The sequence below is a fragment of the Tyto alba genome, unplaced genomic scaffold (genome assembly GCF_018691265.1).
Source record: "Tyto alba isolate M040663 unplaced genomic scaffold, T.alba_DEE_v4.0 Super-Scaffold_42, whole genome shotgun sequence".
In the NCBI taxonomy this organism is placed as follows: Eukaryota; Metazoa; Chordata; class Aves; order Strigiformes; family Tytonidae; genus Tyto; species Tyto alba.
The window spans coordinates 16,885,924-16,906,637 of NW_024881318.1; the positions used below are offsets into that span (position 1 = coordinate 16,885,924).

At 36.7% G+C, this 20,714-nt stretch overlaps 1 protein-coding gene across 2 annotated transcripts in view; it reads right to left on the reverse strand.

Annotated features, from left to right (window-relative positions):
* Positions 1-1,125: 1,125 nt before the first annotated feature.
* RANBP3L (RAN binding protein 3 like) overlaps positions 1,126-20,714 on the reverse strand; it is a 36,875-nt gene continuing 17,286 nt past the window's right edge. Inside the window, exons 9-16 of one of the 2 annotated variants that reach the window (XM_032992233.2) lie at positions 16,535-16,655; positions 15,395-15,494; positions 14,132-14,262; positions 13,079-13,199; positions 12,316-12,458; positions 8,931-9,123; positions 7,748-7,794; positions 1,126-3,719 (exon numbers count right to left, since the gene is read on the reverse strand). In XM_032992233.2, coding sequence (XP_032848124.2) covers positions 3,687-3,719; positions 7,748-7,794; positions 8,931-9,123; positions 12,316-12,458; positions 13,079-13,199; positions 14,132-14,262; positions 15,395-15,494; positions 16,535-16,655 — 889 coding nt within the window. In that variant the 3' untranslated portion in view covers positions 1,126-3,686. The other variant, XM_032992234.2, reaches the window with a different exon arrangement.

The following is a 20,714-nucleotide window of genomic DNA, read 5'->3' on the forward strand; positions in this document are numbered from 1 at the left end:
TTGTTTTGCAAGAATAGCATTTGTGAAAGATGACTCAGGAACCTGAACTCCACTTTTTAGACAACTGCTGTAGAACAGGCAATGTATGCTTTTTCTAGTTTTTCCTGCCAGCATGGCCCAGTGGTAGGTCCTCTAAAACCCAGCTAGGGAAAAGAGGATGTTCTTTCCCTCCCTGTCCATGTCGAACAGGTTGTCAGTAGCATTGAAACTAATATCAAATGTACTGAAGGTTTTCCCTGCATTCATTCATTCAATAGAAACATTAACAAACTCGTAACTTCATACAATTTGCCAAAACTAATTCAGAGGTCACTAAAGATCATGACATAAAACCCTGAGTTACAAGATTTAGGAAGAGATACAAACACCTCCAGAATGTTGAATAAGCCATTTAGGCTATCCCATCCAAGTAGATTTTGCTAGAAGCTCATAGTCTTAGTGGCAGATATCTGCATATGTATCCTTATATTAGGAATTGTTACTTTTCCCTCCTTTTGAAAGTTACTACTGCACTTTTATATAAGAGCTTCCACCTCTGCATCCCTTAGGTATATAATCACTGGGATTTGTTAGAACTAAATAAATCAATAACATTAATCAAAAAAAAAAATCCATAGAAAAGGTTGCTCCACAAACAGCAAAATTAATGAAGTCTAGTTTCCTATGGATTTGGGTCATGTCCCAACACCCCTTTTCAGGCCATGGTAATCCCAGGTATCCATCATTTCATGTTTTTCCTTTCTCTTCCCTCCCAGCAAAGGCTTCAGGTTCTTCAGTTGTGGGAATGCACCACTTCACCTCACAAGCCTCACAGAAAATACAAAGCTTGTGCTGAAACTTTTTCCTCAAAGGATACCTTGAGCATCCTTTGAGGAAAAGCTGAGTTCTGTCACCCAATAATTGCTAATTTTCATGAACTTAATTGTCTTAGAGCTTTCTACCACTCATCCAATTTTTTTGAAACTGAACAGTGGGCTTGAAGTGGGTCTAACATAGATGGACAGAGTAGACAACTGTTTAAATCTTGTTTCCTTATTAAAACAGGCCTGAAAATCTGGCAGAGAAGGAACTGTCTATAGGAAAATCTAACTGGGACGTAAAATAAGACAACTAGTTGGACTGAAATTATAGCTGTAAGAAAATTGTTTATTGTTCAGGTATAGAAATTGTTGCTCCAGCTGTCATGACAAACTTTACATTTTCAAAACCAAGTTATTAGATTACATATCAGCATACCTTCAATCTTAAGAAATAATGTAGTGCAATGAGACTAAATAGAATAAATAATCAGGATCTCGAGAGTAAAAATTCATACCACAAATAAGTCTGCATAGAAGTGTATTTATATGTCTTCTATTAACACAGTATCCAACCTCTTCAAAATAAACATATCTTTTCACCCTCAACTTTTAGGAGACATAGCTTCATGTTTGAAAGTGTGTATGTGTGCATAAGCCTGTGTGTTTGTGTGTATACTTGTGTATATATGTAACAATCTTAGGAAGAGGCAGATCAAAAGAGAATTTATTTGTGAATGATCATAAGCCTTGTTTCTTCTGCAGTGGGAGCAAATGACAAAGTTTACATCCTCTGTCTGCTCAAAGTTTACATCCTCTATTCTGTTGTGCCTGTTCAGGAGCACTCCTTCATTTACCAGGAATTTTACAGCAGTAGTAGAATTTAGAGTGATATCATGACACTCAGGTGCTTAAATCCTATTTCACATAGAAGGCTTTGATTATCAGGACAGACTTTGAAATCAAACTCTGCATTAAGTGCACAGCCAGCTGAACTCCAGGGCAAAGTTATCACCATGACCTGTTGCTAAATACATAGGGCTGCTGTGTTTTACAACTGCTGAGGTTTTTATAACATGGAGGTTTGTTCCTGAGTATGAGTTGCACCCATGAAATATGAAGGTCAGTGATGCAAATATTGTTGTGGTCAGGAATGAGGCTAATAGAAAAGGACAAAATGTACAGCTAGTCATGGAAAGAACGTTTTTGTTTTCAGCAGGCTGAAGAGTCAAAGAGAATCCCAGTGCTTCACTATTTGACACAGGTGCTCTGTTATGAAGCACTCCCCTTTTCCTGAAAGCAAAAATCCAGTACCACTTAAGCTTACTGTCATCCAGATGCTAAATCAATGTCAGACACATGATAATTCTGTCAGGCTATTTAGGATTCAGTGTAATCCAGATGCTAGTTCAGCTTCATCTGGATGCTAATCTTGACAGTGCACTGAGAATTCATGAAGAAGCTGGTTTTCTTCCAACTTCATACATATGTTCAGACAGGAAAACCAAGTTGTAATTTGACTCTTAAGGTGTGATGCAGCTCTTAAGATTGAGAAATTGTTACAGTCATCTTAATTAAAAGCACTTCAGATATCTCAGAGTATTGTTTCAGCTCTGAGGATGACAAAGAAATCATATTTGATAACCAGAAACATACAAGGCAGAAGAGAGTTGCAGCAGAATGATTACAGATACAATTTCTTTATCTTTTGACAGAATAAATAGAAAACAAAGCACAAATGGTATCTGTACTGTGCATGGGTTTATGCATGACCCAGTAAATCTTAATTCACAGGTGGCATTAGAATCAATTTTTCTAAATCCTCATGAGAATGGTTAGGTAGAAGGCAGTAGTTTGTGGAATCACTCTTACAGAGTGACTAGGTCTTTGGCACTGTTGGGATTATTGCACAAATTAGGACATGTAATATATTCATCTATTTCAAGGAATTATGCTGTTTAGGGATAGCTACATCTAACAAATAATTAGACAATCTCATTTAAGAAAACTTTTTATGCTGATATCCAGTTATACCGTGCATGCCTTTATTTGCATATATCAAATGGACAATTAACAGTGCAAAAGCTTGTTATTGAAAAAGCTGTGAATGCAAGCAGATACACTTTTAGATTTTAGAGCTCATATGCCCCCTAGAAATGGCTTTCAGTTCTTCCTGGTGAATTCTGGCTTTTTCCTGGTGAATTCCTGCTGCTTATGGCTGTAAAGTCAGACTGTGATTCTTTGCCCTGTAACAAAGTTTTACAACCTCTCTACAACTCCAGATATTTTCAAAACAGGAAAAAAGAACTTGTTATGAAGGCTGGTTTCTATAGGCCTTCATCATGCTAAACTACCACTCCCAATTCTTCTTGTATGTACTTACAAACAGGATACTGAATGTTATCACACAATTTTAAATAGATGTTTTCAGTGAAGCCTGATTTAAAGCTTTCCAAATGTATCTTTCAAATAACAGATGAAAAGTAACAAATACCTCTTCAAATATATAATGCTTATGGTTATGTGGTTTTATCCATCAATATGATGAATAAAAAATTATTCCCTATAAAATTCCTTATTTTAATAATACATCTAAATATATTTAATTCTAAAATCTGAAGCCTTTGTGACACTTCTTGAATATTGGAAGCCATTGTGTCATTCCCATCTCAGTGCAAAGCAGGCTGACTGGAATCCTCAAAAGTGCATCTCAAGTTCTTTCCAAATGTATTAAACCTAAGCTGTCCCTATAATTAATCTTTGCTTAAAAGTCATAAGAAAAATGTGTGTGATTTCCTCCCTCCAGGGACCAATGAGTCAGCTTAGACATTTTAGGAAGATGAGTTCCTAGCTGTGCTGTTGTAACCTCTGGTAGGTGTCATGAGCAGACTATGGACTGCCTGTGGTTCCATCTAGAATGATCTGAAAAAGAATTTTTAAAAAATCTTGCTTATTTGAGCATATTCATGTTTTGAAACAATCCAGCATTTCATAATACCGAAGCAGTAGGTTAAAGTTTGAATATGATCAGTTCCCACTTTAGGTAAATATCTAACTAGATAACACAAGATTATTAACAAATATTTGAGCATGTGAATAGTGAATGAAGCCTGTGACCTCCCCATGTCAATAAAGATAAACACATAAGCACCAAGAATTCAGATGTTTAGATAGAACAATATGTCTGGGATGCAAATCATCTCACTCTACACAGGGAACACTGTCTTAACACTTCATAATAGGTGCTCAGTAAACTGTGAGAAATCCAGTATATCTTCAAACAACTCACTGGTCATGATAGAGTACCCAGGGGTGGTTTTGATGCATAATCTCTATGGCTTTGACTCAGCATGAAAAGCCTTGCATTTGTCAGAGTATTAAATCTGACTTCCCCCTCTGTCTTTCCTGATATGTCAGCATTTAAAGCCAATCAGAATTGTCTTTTCCTCTCTACTTTAGATGATACTGATATCCGCTGAAAGAAGACAGACACTTGGACTCCAACAAAGAAGTTAATTCTTAACTTTTCCTCAGTTTTAATCACTATCAGGCATGTGTGTGTGTGTCTTACATTATATATTTGGAATCCTTAACAATTGGCAGTAATTTAAATTAAAATGACAAGAATGTCAAAGAAAGTGCTTTTTCAGGAGTCCCTGTGGTGTTGCTGAACAGTAGTTCTTTTAAGAACTTTAAATTATTTTACTTAAAAATACAAAAAGCTCTGGTAACATTTGAAATCTTGATAAATGCCAGCAGATGACAAAAGTCCTAATGAGGCCAACATGGGAAGTACAGGTACAAGTGGACTAGAAAACATCTCTAAAATAAAATAAAGATTGCAATTCTGTGATATGATACTGTCTGGTTCTTAACACCAGTGGTCTCCAAAATCCATGCAATTCTTGGTGGACCCATATGGGACACACTATGTCCTAACATGCTGTGGTTTTCTCTTAAGGTCTATGGCTGCATATGGAGAAACTTCTTGGGACCTACCTAGTCCCAGACTCCAGCATCTTTGAATTCACCCTAATAGCTTCTAAAAGAAAGTTCCATTCCAGGAAAGAGAGGACACCTCAATCACAAGAAAGGATTAAGTTAGGAGAAGATTTAAGAGAGTTATTGGTGAGATGCTGTATAAGAAATAATGCATAAAACATTTCTTCGCCTAGTGACACCGTCATCCTTGTCCCTCACGTGTACTTTTCAAGCTTCTGTGTTCCCCCTCAGGGATACAAATAAACAAATTCCTGCAAAATCAGAAAAGGGAAAAGGATGGAAATCATAGGAGCCATCCTACCTATAGCCCCATGTTATTTTACTACTACATTTCATACTCCCCTGTGAAAGAAATGCTTTATGTCTCTCAATGAATAACAGCTCTTTCTAAGTACTAACAGGGTTAGGACACTTTAAGGACCTTCCACTATTTCTGATGACCATGATGGACTTGTTTCTAAATGTAAACAAAAGGCATTCCTTTGGAGCACGGACTGAATCTCCTTATGATTATGAAGAAAACATGCAAAAATCTCTTAGAGGTGTCAGAAGCAAGGAGTAACATTTTCAGAGACATCTTAGTCACTTGTGAGTCTAAGTAGTGACTTCCAGTAGGTACCTTGTTTGTGCCACCAGTGGAACGAGATGGGCACCCTGCAAGAGTTGCAGTGTCTACGTTAGAGAACTGTCTATTCAGTAACTACATATGGAATTTGTGCATATTAGCAGTGCAACTCAGTACTTCCATGTACTGAATTTGTAACTGCCTGTAATCAAGGTGCTCAAAAAACAGGAGTCAGAAGACTTTGTCTGGACAGATAACTGATACAGGTCTGCCAACATACAGGAAAGTCCCAGATCTATGATTGGATTTATTAGCAAGACAGGAGGTAGTGGCAACAGTTTGACATTATGTTACTCATTGCAGAATACGCCCTGGACAGGGACCTATAGGGTGCTAGATGCTCTTTATCCACAGAGGTCAGGTACAACTCCTTGACTATCAGGAGGCCATGCTCCCTTACTGGGCTATTCTGTATTTCCTGGCTAAGGGTAATTCTCTGTTCTGTTTCTTGAAGCAATCTACCACACAGTGAAGAATGTAAGGTTTACAAGTCCAAGGAGAGGAAAAAGAAAAGGGGAGAGTCATGGAACTGAGGCCAGTGGCATTTCCTTCAGAAGGTCCAATCATTCACACATTGTCATATCAGCATTTTTGTTTTAATTGTTACATTATTTAGTAAGATTTTTTTTCATATATGAAATAAAGAATTCTGTTGATCTGTCCTTAGCTAGATACTACAAAGACAACTGGAAGCAAACACATTACAATACTTAGCAAAGAAATGAACTAGCAATGAAAGAAATGGAAGAAGGCATTTGCTTGACTTTGGTCAGCCTAGAAGTTTGCTGTCTAGTCTAGATTCATCTCCTCAGCTCACTTTATAGTCAATGGGAAAAGATAAATACTTCCCAGAGAGTTACTGATCCCATCCACTCTCAATGTCTGTTTAAAGATTAATTGTTCTGTTTCTCCCCACTTAGATTTATGGAGCAATTAGTTGGTAACACTATACAAGCTGTAATTGGTGAAATATGGTCTGATAAAAATATCAGGTGCAGCAACTTATTCTGTATGGAATTTATGAAATTAATATCTCTGCTTGAAAATAAAGCAATTAAATTAAGAATTTAAAAAATACTGGAATACATGTCTATACTGAATTTGTAAAATTGTAGAATAGCTCTACTGCCTTATATGTCCTTATACAGCTTTAACAGCCTGTGGATGTTATAGGGAAGAGTTATGTGTAAAAAATTATTACAAAAATGTCTTGCAAACATACAAAATCACTTGTATGCTCATAACACTTCATTTATTACATATATCATATTTGCTTTCTTCTTCAGTCTCTAGCACCAGAGATAATTCTTGTCTATTTTGTCATCTTCTACATTGACATGAAATATATAGCATAATCTAGGGAACTGCGTTAGTTCAGTTTAACAAGGAAAAAAAATGCCTATATTAAGAAAAGAAAGAACTATCACTGGGGTTTTTGAGACAAACGGGTAGAATAAAATGAAATAAAATGCAGGCATACTTTCTAATTATATATCTTGTAATGAAACAGTCACTGAGAATCACACTTAATATTTATGTAGTCTTAAGTAGAGGTAATCTCTAAAACTGAGTTACATCAATAAAAAGAAGACAACTTATTCACACACATCCTTCAATGAAAATGAAAGCATGGAAATTAAAAATTTAAACAAGTGCTCTTCAATATTCAGGATCTAATCTCTTGCAGCCAAATGGACTTTTCTAAGCTCATACTTAAAACTAGGCTCACCCTGTTCAAAACCCATGAAGTATATCTTTCTTCCTGTTTTGAAATGGGAGTTCCAAGGACAGGCATGTGTAAGATGTGAATGTCTGCATGTAAAGCGGGACTTGGGTACTAGTAAATGAAATGTCAGCAAAATCAAAACTTCATGGCTCTGAGACTAATAGAAGAGATTAAGGTCATCAGGAAATGCTAGAAGTCATCAAAAAAGTACCTGAAACAGATTGTTAGAACTGCTGCCAGTAACTGGACATAAATGAAGGACAGATGCTTAAACTAAAAGGTCAATTAAAAACAGCACCTGACACTCATATCTCAGAATCTGTTTGCTGGATGCCATCTGAGTATTTGTCTCAGAAGTCTCTGCAAATCAAAATAAATATTTAACTTGTAAATCTGTGCTTCTTCACTGCTTTGACATTCCCTTTCCCCTCTTTTTTTTTTTTTCTTTTTTTTTTTCTTCCCTAAAAGAACAAAGAGTTCTTATCATCAATAATTTTGGAAAGGAATCAAGCTCCATCCAGAGTTTTCAAGTTACCAGAAACGCTTTGTAAAGTCAATAGAGACTATTTAGGAATTACAGAGGTAATGTTTGATTACCTGGGAGCAATCCAGGGAGTTCTCAGAGCTAAGAGTTTTCCTATTTCCTAAACAGAAAAAAGGTATTTGTGAGAAAATGTCATATAAGAGCATCATGCTTTGTTTAGAGCACCAAATGCTACTGAAATGTAGTTAAGCAACAATTAATAATGGGAACAAACACTGTAAACTGCAATCTATTTGCCTAATGAGGAAAAAAAGACTTGTTTTTTTAAGGAAACAGATACTTGTAGCTGTTAGTCGTGCATGACTTGATTCTTGTTGAACAGTTGTTAAAAACAGGAGTTTATATTATAAAGAACAGTATGTTACTCAGTTGCAGAGGTAAACTACTGCTATGAACAACAACTCAAACATGCCTGCTGTGGTTCTTCTATTAGAAAATCAAATGTAATCGGCAGATCCTGTATCCACTATAGCAGTTTGGCACAAGCTAGTGAATTCGCTCCAGAAAGGTGACTTGTCTTTTGATAAAATAGCAGAGATTTTACATCTGACAGCTGTTTCTGACTTGGTTTCTGCAAATGTGACCCCAGCCTTGTTGTGAGATGTATTAACAGCTTCTAGAGAAGGACTACGGTAGCAGTTTGCCCTTGTTTTACTTGCATTCTTCCCTTTGAGGAGCCTACATTTTTGTTTTGTTGGAGAAAGCTGGCAAAACTGGTGTGTAAATCTTGACCTGCAAATCTCCTAGTGAGTTAGTTGTTACAGCTGATCGGGAATCAGTGTTTTAATTTAACTACTGCATAGTAAGTATCTTAGTAAACACATTGTGCTCCAAGCCATTAGTAACTACCTAAGTGCTGATGTGAATAGACTCAACTTTTACTTACTTAAGGAACAACCAGTATCTCAATACCACTAGTCACTTCTACTGAAATGCACTTAAGAAGCCTTTAGGTAAAGCTTGACAATACTAAAATTTCTTAACCCTCAGCCTTTTGTCAAAAGAGTATTCCGCTGCTATAAAGATGTGTAGATACCTGATCTGACAAAGCCTTGCATTTTAACAGTAATAAGTCAAAATACTAAAAGGAATTATCCTCTTCTACCTGAAAAGGGATATCTGTAACAGATGAAAGTTATAGACAGCATCAAAAAAAAAAAAAAAAGTACTATTTTCATTGCTCACACAAAAATATCCTGAAAGAATTACAGCATTCCCAGGAAAATTTCTGCTTACCATATCCCCTGCTGCTCACTTGAGTTATTTTTCCATCGTCTTCATCATCACTATCACAGTTTAATGGCTGTAAAGGTATTTCTGACTCTGTGTCTACTTGATTAGCATCTGGCTCTTGCTCAGCAAAGCTTCGCAATGCCACAAGGCGGTGATGCATTGCTACATACAGGTATCCAATGTCTTTTGAGCTTCCCTGCAGAACATAAAATGCATACAGTCCAAACTGAGAAAAATCGCTATTTTTCACAGAGAAGCTGACTGAGAAATTTTCAAAAGTAATGAAAGAGCTGTTTTTCATCCTTTTTAATCAAAACAACACATTTAAGATCCACACTTAATAATTAATTTCAGAAAATAAATTAAATACAAATAATGTCAAGTTTAAGTGGTCTGAGTTTTATAATACATAGCTGTTGATTATTTTCTCTATAGTTACAGAAACATAAGCTTAAAAATTACTTCCCCTGAAGAATGGCTCAGCTTGTACTCAATTCCTGAATACAATTTTAGAAGTAAGAAAGCACTGTAATGTTAATGTATGTATTGCATTTTGGTTTACAGAATAAGAATTTTAAAACCTAACTACAAAAAAAATATTTGTGATTTTAAATTTTAAAGATACCACAAATTCTGCTGCTATTGTTGAACAGATTAGCATCATCAAGAGGGATACTGAGAACTAGACAAGGCAGTGTTTTGCCAGTACATAAAACCTTCAAGCAGCCATGTCCTGAGTACTGTGTTCCATTCTGGTCATCGCACTTGAAGGATATAGTACAATTAAAGAAGGTAAAGAGAAAGGCACCAAAAATGATCAAGGGTGTGGTGGAGGTCCTTAGGAAGAGTTGAGATTTTTCAGTGTGAAGAGAAGGATGAGAAGGGAGTATAACAATGGTTTTAAAAATCATGGAAGTGGTGGATAAGCTGAATATGTTACATCTGTTCATCAGACCACACAATAACTGCACTAGGGTATGCTTAATGAAAATAGTAAAGGATTATCATAAAAGAAAGTGCTTCTTCACAGAGTAAGAACTTGCAGAGTAAGAATTTGCTGCCTTAGGAGAGTGGGGACAGACAGTATAAACTAAAAACAAGAGGCCAAAAATATAATCACAGAAGTTTAAAAAAAGGGATTAGAAAAATTCAGGGACAATCATTTCATAAAATAGATAGCAAGGGAAACAAGTAGGTGTGCATGCTCTCACATCCCTAATACAACATTTATGGACACTGAGGATCAGTGAGGTGAACAGACCATACAGAGTGGCCATGCTTGCCTGTGATTCCTAAAAGCACTGTCAGAAGTGCCAGTAGAGTACTTCTTATGTTCTTATGAAGCAGATCATCTACCAGAGGGTAACTGAATGCACATGGTTTTCTGTAGCACAGTTCTCCACTTCTGTGCATCATGTGGAGTAACTTCTATCTGTATCACTTGGCTACAGGAATAAATATGTCTTGTTTGGATGAGAATGATGCATTTCAGTGCATATGGGTAGAAAAGCTATGTGAATTGGGAAGTAGCAGCAGATCAGGGTTGCCTTCTGTGCTACCCAGAGTTGCAGCAGCAAACAATTCTCTCTCTATAGTCAAAGAAGAAAGCAATTCAGAGTTATTCAGGTGTCTCAACTGCAAACACAATTCTCGGTGGACAAACCAGAGTTCTCAAGATAACACAGCTTTTCAGGAAACTTAAGGTCATAAATACGAAAAAGGCAGCTATTCAGTCTGATCATTTCTATCCGTAGCTTCCTACTTACTCATCCAAAAGCCAGAGTTCCTCTGTCACTTTAAATCTAATATGAACTCCAGCTTCTGCCAAGAGGGGTGGACTCACCTCTGTACATCCCCTGACTTCATTTCTACCCTCTCCATTGTGCCACAGGGTGAATTTATAATTAAGCTAGAAAACTAACATAGCTAAAACAAACAAAAAAAACCACTAGATCAGTTCTCTGATCTGCCTCACTCACAGCTGTACAAATTCCAATGCCACCAAAAGTGAGGAGGAGTAAACAAGCATGAGAGGAGAGGGCAGGGTCAGCCCTCTGTGCAAACATGGGTGAGTACTACAGGACCAGCCTAGTGGAGTCATGTGGACTGACTGCTCTGAGTCAGCATCCTATGGCCCTTCTACCTCACTCATGAGAAGCCCTTTGGGCAGTATCCCTGAACTGAATGTATCAATCATTCACATGACGTGGGAAAATCAAATTTAAATGGCAGTTAAAAATACCTGCTGGTGTCTTGGAGGAGTGGGCTCCACTGACTACTAGACCAGCCTGATTTATGTGCCGAGGCTTTGGTGATGCCTGCTGGCTGCCTCACACATTGACCAATTTGCCTTCCACACTCAAGAGTCTCAGTTTGGCTAGATACCAGATGCTTCAGTGACAGCTGCAAAAGCAGTTTTCTGCAACCCTTGCCACACACATACAGCTGTCATGTATCATGGTTTCCTACTACATGTCTTTTTTTACTGTCACGAAGTGCCAGGACAGAATTTAAGGAAAGCTTATATCCATATACACTAGAAAAACTGTGCAGCACACCTGGAAATCTAGAACATTTCTAATTATCACATGCAGTCCAGCCATGCAGCACAGCTATAATTAAGTCAATCACTGTATGGAAGTGATAGACTTATAGTGGTTGCATATACAGTGCATGGTGGTTTGCTTGTGTATGACGTGACACTTCCTGGAAGTGGAAAGTTGTTTTTCTTGCCCAGGAGGCTGAACCTTTCCCAGAAAGGTCTACTGCGAAAACCGGAGACATTGTTAAACTCATGTGGATGCTTTCAGTTCCCAGCACAGGACATAGGTGCTGTTTATTTGCAAATAAGTCTACCACAGTTTCATCCTCAACTTACTATCCCTTCTTAGAGAAAACTAGGATTCCCAACACTATTGTCTTACATAAGGTGATATTGCAAAATCTGTGTTCTCCTCAACTGAGAAATGGAGGTCCTGCACTGGATGAATTATTGCAGACACTGTGTTGAGAACTGTGGCAGAAAGCTGCTGCCTTGTATGAAAGTAACTTACAAATATGTAATTATCTGTGTAGAAATTCTTACAGTGTTGCTTTCATAAGAAGTAGCTGTTGCATATGACTGGAGTGACATCCATTCCATTGTTGATATGTGAACTAGAGTCTGGAAATGTCTGTCCTAAGGCCATATCCCATCTTCACACCTTTTTTTTTTTGAAATATCAAGGGGTAACAGTTTTAACTCATTTCATAGTAAAAAACATGTAACAGGTAAGCTAAGCATAATCTGACAGAGCATAAAAGGGCATTTTCTAAAACCAAAGCCTCAGCAAGTCTTCAGAATCCTGGCTGAAAGTGGCATTTGGTGGGATTTTTCTCTCTTGCTCACCTGAATTAGAAATACTTGAACAGAGTGGTCCTCTTGGTCTGTTGCAGTGAAGCACAGGGTCTTTCTGCTTGCTCTTTTTATAACCATTTGACCCCATAGTCGGGTGTTGAGAATCAGTCTCAAGCTGCCTTGATTTCGCATAACTGAAATAAGAAGGTTTCTATGATAACTCATTGGAACCGTCTTCATTTTTACTGCAGCATTTTTCTCTAGCACTTGTATACAACTAATATTTTCACGAGTTATTCTTTTTAATTTGTTATAAAACCTGACACAGTGATATAATTCTTTTGGGGGTTTTTGTTTGGTTTTTTTTTTTTTTTAATAGCAAAATACATTTGTTTCTTTCAATACCTCTGGCATACAAAGCAAATAATCTGCTGAAACTGTGCAATAGAGTACAAAAAATGACAGCACCTTAAAAACAACATTCCAGAAGTGACTTGAAACAGTGCTCCTGGAAAAGCAGAATCAACAAAGAGCAAACTGACAGACTGGTGACTGAGCTAAAGATACATTGCAGTAGAAATACACAGAACCTAACACATGCAAATGTGAATGTACAAACTGAAAAATGCCCAGTGACTCAGTCTGTAACACTGATAACTTTATAAAGCAATGTTAAGAAGATTCTCAGCAATTTGACTTAAATAAAACTAGCTACTCACAGTTTTAAATGTTCTGAAATAAACTAACTTTTGACAGCAACAGTATAAGTTATTTAGTGTTTTGTGTATGTGTTACTTTGTTATCTAATTCCTACTTAGCCTTGACAGCAACATTCCACATTTATTGCTGGAAGTGTCATTAAGCCTCAGGGATCCTCTGCCTCTTTCAATCCAGGTTAAAGAAATCTTATTAAATACAAAGAGGTTGCAGTTGATCTGAAAGAGAAATACATGATAGAAGTTGCCAGCCAATGTTAATTTTATTGGTTCTAAAACCTTATGTTTTTAAACCTTCTGATATGGCTTTTGATACATCCCTATGTATGTATACAAGGATAGACATAGATATATCATCATTATTACTTAAAATGTCTCTCAGATCTGTGCTGAACTTTCTGCTAGTCATGGAAAACATTCAGCATGAATCCCAGTTTACTTTTTCAATTATTTCATCTTCATTAACTCTTAATCTGTGATATCCACGAACACAGTTGAATCTGTTGCGAGTGTTCAGTCTTATTCCCTCACTCATTTGAAGCATTATGCAGCCCAGGACATCAATGCCACTACCAAGAGAGTACTACTCCAGAGAGAGTAAAAAATCCATGTTCTGACAAGACAGAAGATTTAATCAATGATAAAATAATGTAACTTTCAATGTTAAGATTTTTTTAAACCATATAAATTATTGCTATTTTCCAAGAAAATAATATTTTGAAGATGAAGAATAGCAAGATATATTCTGCCGAAAGAGAATTAGTATTTTAGATTAACTGTAAAACTAATTACTTTGACAACACATTGCTTTAAAAAAAAAAAAAAAAAGTTTTGTGATTAAAAAAATCTCAAAACACTTCCAGTTTTGAAGTTTTAGTTACTGCTGGTATACTGTGTAGATGTTTATAAAATACAACTGTAGAATGAAGCTCTGAAGCAGTCACTTACTGAAAGGGGCTATTCAATGAACAAATAGAATATGAAAAAGGAAGTATCAGCATACAGAAAAATGGGTTAGCAGAGGCATATCTTAAAAAATTGAAAATTGAAAGTATATACTGAAGTTATTTTCAGATTGCTGCAATCTGTAAAAGATCTAGATGTTCTTTTCAACAACAAAACTCACCATCAAGGCTTTATGAAATACACACCTGTAGTACATTGTGTTCTGCCTCTTCTCCGGTTATAACTTCAACTTTATCTAATAGAATTTTCTCCACGGGCTTGGAAATACAAGCAGCTGCTGAATCAATTAACGTTGTATTCCTCAGCAAAGCTGTTTCTGTAGGGGAAAAAAAAAAAAAAAAAAAAAAAAGGAAATCCTTTCTGTACAAGGAATATTGTCAGGACAACAAAACTAGCACATAGGATGGCCTGTGACTTTAGTGATCCCTGTGGTGTCTGATATTATTTACTGTTATTAATAAGTTTTTGCCCAAAGAAGTAAATAGAAGAAAAGAAGAAAAAGACTGGTGTAATGCAAAATGTCTCACGTTTAGGCTCATTTTGAATTGAACAGGGCTCTCTGCACTTGCAGAGTTTTGCCCTAAGGGACAACTTGCAGAAACGAGCCCTAAATAAGTAGAAGTTGATTTTCCAAATGAAACTGGTCTATCATATTGCTGTGCAGATTAATAAATAATGAAAGACACATGTCTTAACATTCAGAATAGTAATACACATACAATGAATATTTGACAGAAACATAAAAGGATGAGATTTGAAAGGAACAACATTGTTACAAAATTCTGTACATTTGCATAATATATATACAATTTCCATAGGCTTTAATTATTTTTTTTGAAACTTGTCAGAATATTCATACGAAGTAAGAGAATACAATATATCTATTAGTAAAGAGGAGTGCAAAATTTGGCAAGAGGGCTTAAGATAGGGGCCTACTTGGGATTCCCTCACAGCCTAGGTATATGTGGCTTGCCTGAAAAGCTCACACCAGAATCACAAACAAACCCTGAAATCTGTCCGTATAGAAGTTTCAGTCCTACAATTAGGATACAAATATGGCAAAGTAATTTATATGAGCAGTCACAAAATACAAGGAGCAGCTTAAAATTCTAGTTCAAAAATGCAATCCAAAAGGCATTCACAAAGTTCACCTCTTTTCAAATGATGTGCAATAATAATCTGTAATAAATAATAATAATAATCTGTAAAACGCTATCCTTTCCTGAGTAATTTAGATCATTCATTCTGAATTTAGCCCAATTCAAATGACATAAACCAAACTGTGGCTGCTTTCTGAGCACAGATTTTGGTACATACTGCAAGTGTACTAGTGACTGGATAACTTGAGAATAGATGAAAATTTTTGACCACCACTCATTTGACATCCTCTAAATTACAGTGAAACATAATAATAAAGCTAATTGTACTTGTTTGCTAACTATGCTTACTTGTTTGTGGACTGTCATTAAAAGAGTCTGTGCACATGGATGTTACTTCTCCTTTGTATGAATGAGCTTCATTACACAGCTTGGGATGCTTTTCAGGACTCTGGAAAAAAAACCCAGGGGAAATAAGAATTCCTTTTTAAATAAAATGGCTATGTTACCTCATATCAAACAGAACACTGCATCATTTAATGTATACCAGGACAAAGACTAGCAATTATAATATCTTCAGGGTAGAAACTGACCCAGATGATACAACTTCAGTCTCAGTATTCTCTGATAACTGATTTTGTTACCATAAAATCAGTACATCATTCTTCCACCAAGAAGAATGGTCTCTTTTTATTGATCCTGAATTATAATTTAAATCCATGGAGGGATTTAGATGTTTAAGTACCAGTTAATTTCCAGTTTAAGCACCTGAGCCCCAGAAGAATAGTTTAAAACTCCCAGAAACCACGAACTTAACCTCAGAAAAATTAAGATCTATGACCTTTGCAGATGAAGTTTCTCTGGCATGTCTAAATAAATGCTTCTGTCTCCTGACAGTGCCCAATGGTTCAATACCTACCTTATAACTAAACCCAGACCTGTGGTTGCCAAGCTTTTTCACTGACAGATATGTGTCCTTTTTTCAGAAACTGAATTTCAATTCCATTTTAGGTAGTGCAGTCCTCAGCTTGGGAACCACCTTTTCGTCTGAGTTTCCTTCAGGACTTGATCCATTAAGCTGTCTCATGGTATGCACAATATAGTTTAACATGAACATTACCTAGGCTGGATGTTCAATCTACCCCTCATACTAATTTTTCCCATCTCTTAACAGTTGTGATGGAAACTATTAGAGCACTGAGGACCACATTCTTTTATCTCATATTGTGGCTGACCTCTTTTACATGGAACACATTAAAAATCCTTTTCCAGGTCAAAAAATGAGCAAAAGAGAAGAAATGCATACTGGTATGGATTAGTAATTAGAGTACTTATCTAGGATGGGGAAGATAGGGATGCCTACCCCTCCTACAGCATATTTATATATTTTCTCCTCAGTAGCCACTGGAATCATATTTACTGAAACCTCAAAAAGAACAGGAGGAGCTAAAAATAATCAATTTCTGAAAAAAAAGTTATAAGTACACTAACCTTGCTAGAAAGTCTACCAGCATTTACAGATCTTACCAAAACTCTCTCAACCATGTTTTCTCCAAACACAAAATGAGAATTGCTGCTGTTTTGTACACTTCTGTCTTCAAACAACTGACTTCTGTGGGAAAAAAATACTGTAAGAATGTGTTTTAGAACTATTTAGAACCTTGTAAAGAATATAATTAAGTTCATGCATTTACTTTACCACACCTTACATTAAAGACAAATCAAAAATTACCACTTAAGTAATCAGACTAATTCTTTAAAACAATCTGAGAATATTCTCTAAGTAACATTTCTCAAAAGGAACAGAGAATTCCATACTGTATTTCATGGAGATTATTGAGGATGTTCCTTAAAAGGAAAGAACAAGCAACAAAACAACATGCCTCCTCCTCCTCAGGGAAGTATCTTTCTCCAGAAACATTAATGAGTTACCCTTGTTTCCCTGTTTCCTTTTGCTCCACCAAAAGACTACCAACAATTAACAATTATCCCTTCAGGTTGGTGCAGCTCCGGTACCCTTCAGAATAATGTGCTCCCCTGTGCCTTACAGACATTCTTGTTCATCCACCTAACATCATGGAAAGGCAGAGAGGCAGTGTATTCATATATAATACACACACTTTCAATTCACATAAATACTGCAAAAATGTAAAGGTATGATAGCAGATGGCTCATGATGAGGTATAACTAAAGCAGGAAAGAAAGATCTTATTTCCACTTTTCAATGACCTGTTCTATAGACATACTTAAAATAAGAAGTAAAGAAAACTACATACTTGCAATCCTTTGGTACTGGTCAAATGTAGCTTGGGGATACAGATTTGGGAGAAAATTTCATACAGTAGATAAATCACCGGTTAGGATCTGAAGTGTGACTGGTTATGGCAGAAGCTACATTAAAACAACACTTGTCCCTCATCTTTTCTGTCCCTTTTTCTCTTTTCAGTGTCTCAGGTTTTCCAGATAAAAAGCTTTTTCTTTTTTTTTTTTTTTTTTTTTTTTTTTTCTTTTTCCCTATTTCCATCCTGGATTTAACTACTCTCAGTTAGCCACCTACCTCTCAGGAGGTTTTAAGAGAAGAAGGTGAATGCATTTTTAGTGACATAGTCAAAACTTGCAGGAAGTGTATTACTTGTGAATTATATTCAATAATATTCTAACATAAGTAGAGCTGTGATTGTCCTGCTCACTACATAGCCACTTTAAATTAACAGGACCCATTTTTTAGAAAAGTCACTAGAAAGTATTTGTAAACTTCTTTGTGTGGAAGTTGTTCCTGCTGCTGTTTTGGGGGATTTCTTTGTGGTTTTATTTTTACAAAAGGCTTATAGGTTGTTCATGTTTTCTGTAGAGCTTAATCACTGCACCTCTCGCTGGCAAAGGCAAAACCATACAAGTTTTTGTCTCTTCCTGTTCCAGAAGGACAACTTGTCAGGAAAACGATCTCATGTTCTGTCACAAACTGCATACTTCAGCACCACTTACCTTCTCTTCCAGATCATTTATCACCCCTGGGAGAGCCTAACAACACATACTTCATACAGAGGATATTACTGATAATAAGCTGAATTTGTTGCCAGAACTTTAAAACTTTTTCTGTTGCCAGAACTCTAAAACTTAGTTTCTATGTTCACATCTACACTGTACTTGAAATCTCTTCACATAGGATGAAGGAATTACCGAGTACAAGTTATCCCCATTTTACACTTGATGAAAAAAATACTCCGTAACTTTCTCATGCTTGATATCTTGCTACTACTAAGAGCAAATAAGAGAAATCAGAAAATCCATCCCTTTTCAGCCTTGAAGTCTTCCATAAGTGTTTTGGGCCATGAACAGGGAGTCTGAAGTGTGTTTAATAAGTTTATTTTCTTAAGAAAATTCCTCACTAAAATTCATTGAATTTCAATCAATTTCCATCCTGAAATTCTGCTACTACTTCTAGGCTGCTCCAGTAGCAACTTAGTAAGGATAGCACTGCAGAAGAGATAAAACCCAGAAACTAGAGGCTTGTCTCAAATAAATGGTATGGGAAATGGATTTTCAGACCTGTAAGGAAAAAGTAATCAGTGCAGGATCTTTATTTTTCCAAACAGTTAACTGGAAGTGCCAGCCTTAAAGTCTTACTAAAACCTCAATACCCTCACACTGCTGCAGGACAAGAACAAAGTGTACCACAGATGACATTGCCATGGAGATACAAAACAGAGGCACTGAATTCAGGGAATGACCACTAACAAGGAAGAATGGGAGGAGAAATGTGGGTAAGATACTGGAAAGGGACTACGAGAAGGGAGTAGATCCCGGTACTGTCCTCAGAGTCCAAGAAGGGTCTGAGTAGCTGCCAGATCCAGTGCAGGCCTCAAACCCTTGCAGTTTTCCAAGCAAATCCTTGTACAAGCCTGAATACATGACCAGAAGCCTGCGTTTTCCTAGCAGACTCAAGAAACTGCATATTTCTCCTTTTTAGTTCATTACTACAGCCAGTTCAGGAAATTGAACTGTTGGTTTCCTGGGACATGGAGTGCTGCAGCAACTGTGGAGTGCTAACAAACCATTTTCATTCATCTCTACAGAACTGTATCACTTAGAGAAGAAGAGGTCAAAGAGGATGGAAAGTAAAAGGGACGTCTGCAGGCAGCAGCAATCCCTGCTGTTGAATCTTTCTGCATTTTATTTTTTGTAGATAAATGCCAATAGCTACACCTTGACTGATAATTAAAACCAAATCTTAGCATTCTTAGCAATAAGCAGGCCTGGCTGCAATCTTCACTATTGTTTAACATGTATATGGAGTTTAATAAAGTTGTCTGAATAGTTGTTGTCAAGTTATCTAAGAGAAAACAGCTATGCCATGAAGATTTTACTGAAGTATTTTAAAGTATCAGTCACTTAGTATGGATCAGAAGAATGGCACTTACACTATACTGCAATCTCAGAAGACCAGTAAACACATAGTTGTATTTAAATTAGTTTTCAACTTGTCAAATAAATGAACATTTACCACAGTTGTGATATAGAGAATTAATGAGGCACAACCACCCCAAGCAGATTAGCAATTTATCTTTTAAAAAGAAAAAGAAAAGAAATACTGTAAACACTCTTAAGTCTTGTAACTTGTTGGCACTGAAACACTGCATTGCATTTCTCTATCCATCTGACACTGGAAATTGGGAATAAAACTCCCTAACACTGGGTTCAGCATTAACGAGCAGGCATTACTTTATTTGGCCAGGGACATGAGGGAATCATTCCATCTAACAGGTCCATCCTATGTTAAAATAGCCAAATCTTATATCACTCTGTTCCATATGTATTCATCAAATTTCCTAGAACTCATTATCATATTTACTTAGTAATTACGCATGCAGTTTAGGTCCCTGAGGGGCTTCCCTGGGGGTCGTTGGTGGTCTCTAGCAGTCTCTGGTGGTCTTTGGAGAGGAGCCCTTCTTGAACTTTGTCTGCACTTTGGAACTGAGCTTTCTTTGGTTTATGTCTGCACTTTCTTATCTCCTGCCTAGCTTCAGCTAGTTTATTATTTTTCAGAAGGCCTTAATCTTCAAGGACAAGGGCTTCTGATTAGGAGTCTCCCAAATTACGCATGAAGCCTCTACATTTACGCATTCCCCAGGAGCTGTTTATCAGGCATGCCTAGCTCAAGGACCTCTGTGCAACAGACAACATGTTGAAGGTGCTCAACTGATTGCTTAAGTTCTTCTGCTACCCTAAACAATTTTTTTTCCCTTCACCCATTTTCCAACATATCGACTTCTCAAGAGAAAGCCACTCATCTATCGTTTTCTAGATATTGTGCAGGTAACTGAAGGTAAATAGACTTGGAGCATCAGTGCCAACTGATTTTGAAGTCAGTGCCATCTTCCCTTTAGGCTTTTCCAGTATGTGCATTACCATCATTCTGAATCTGCTAAAAATCCAGTATGTTGTGTGGCTCCACATTAACCTCGCAGGGCATGATCACAGCATGAATTACAGCATTAATTGTGATAGAAGAGAACAGGCTGGCTTTTCCAAAATCACAGTGAGCATCTGCCCTCTAATGATGCTTTCTTGTTGATATGGATTAAGAATCTAAATTGTCTATGCATCTAAAAATCCCTTATCTGGGATTTGGGAAGGCCAGCACTGTGCATCCTAAATATTCTGTGCAGGA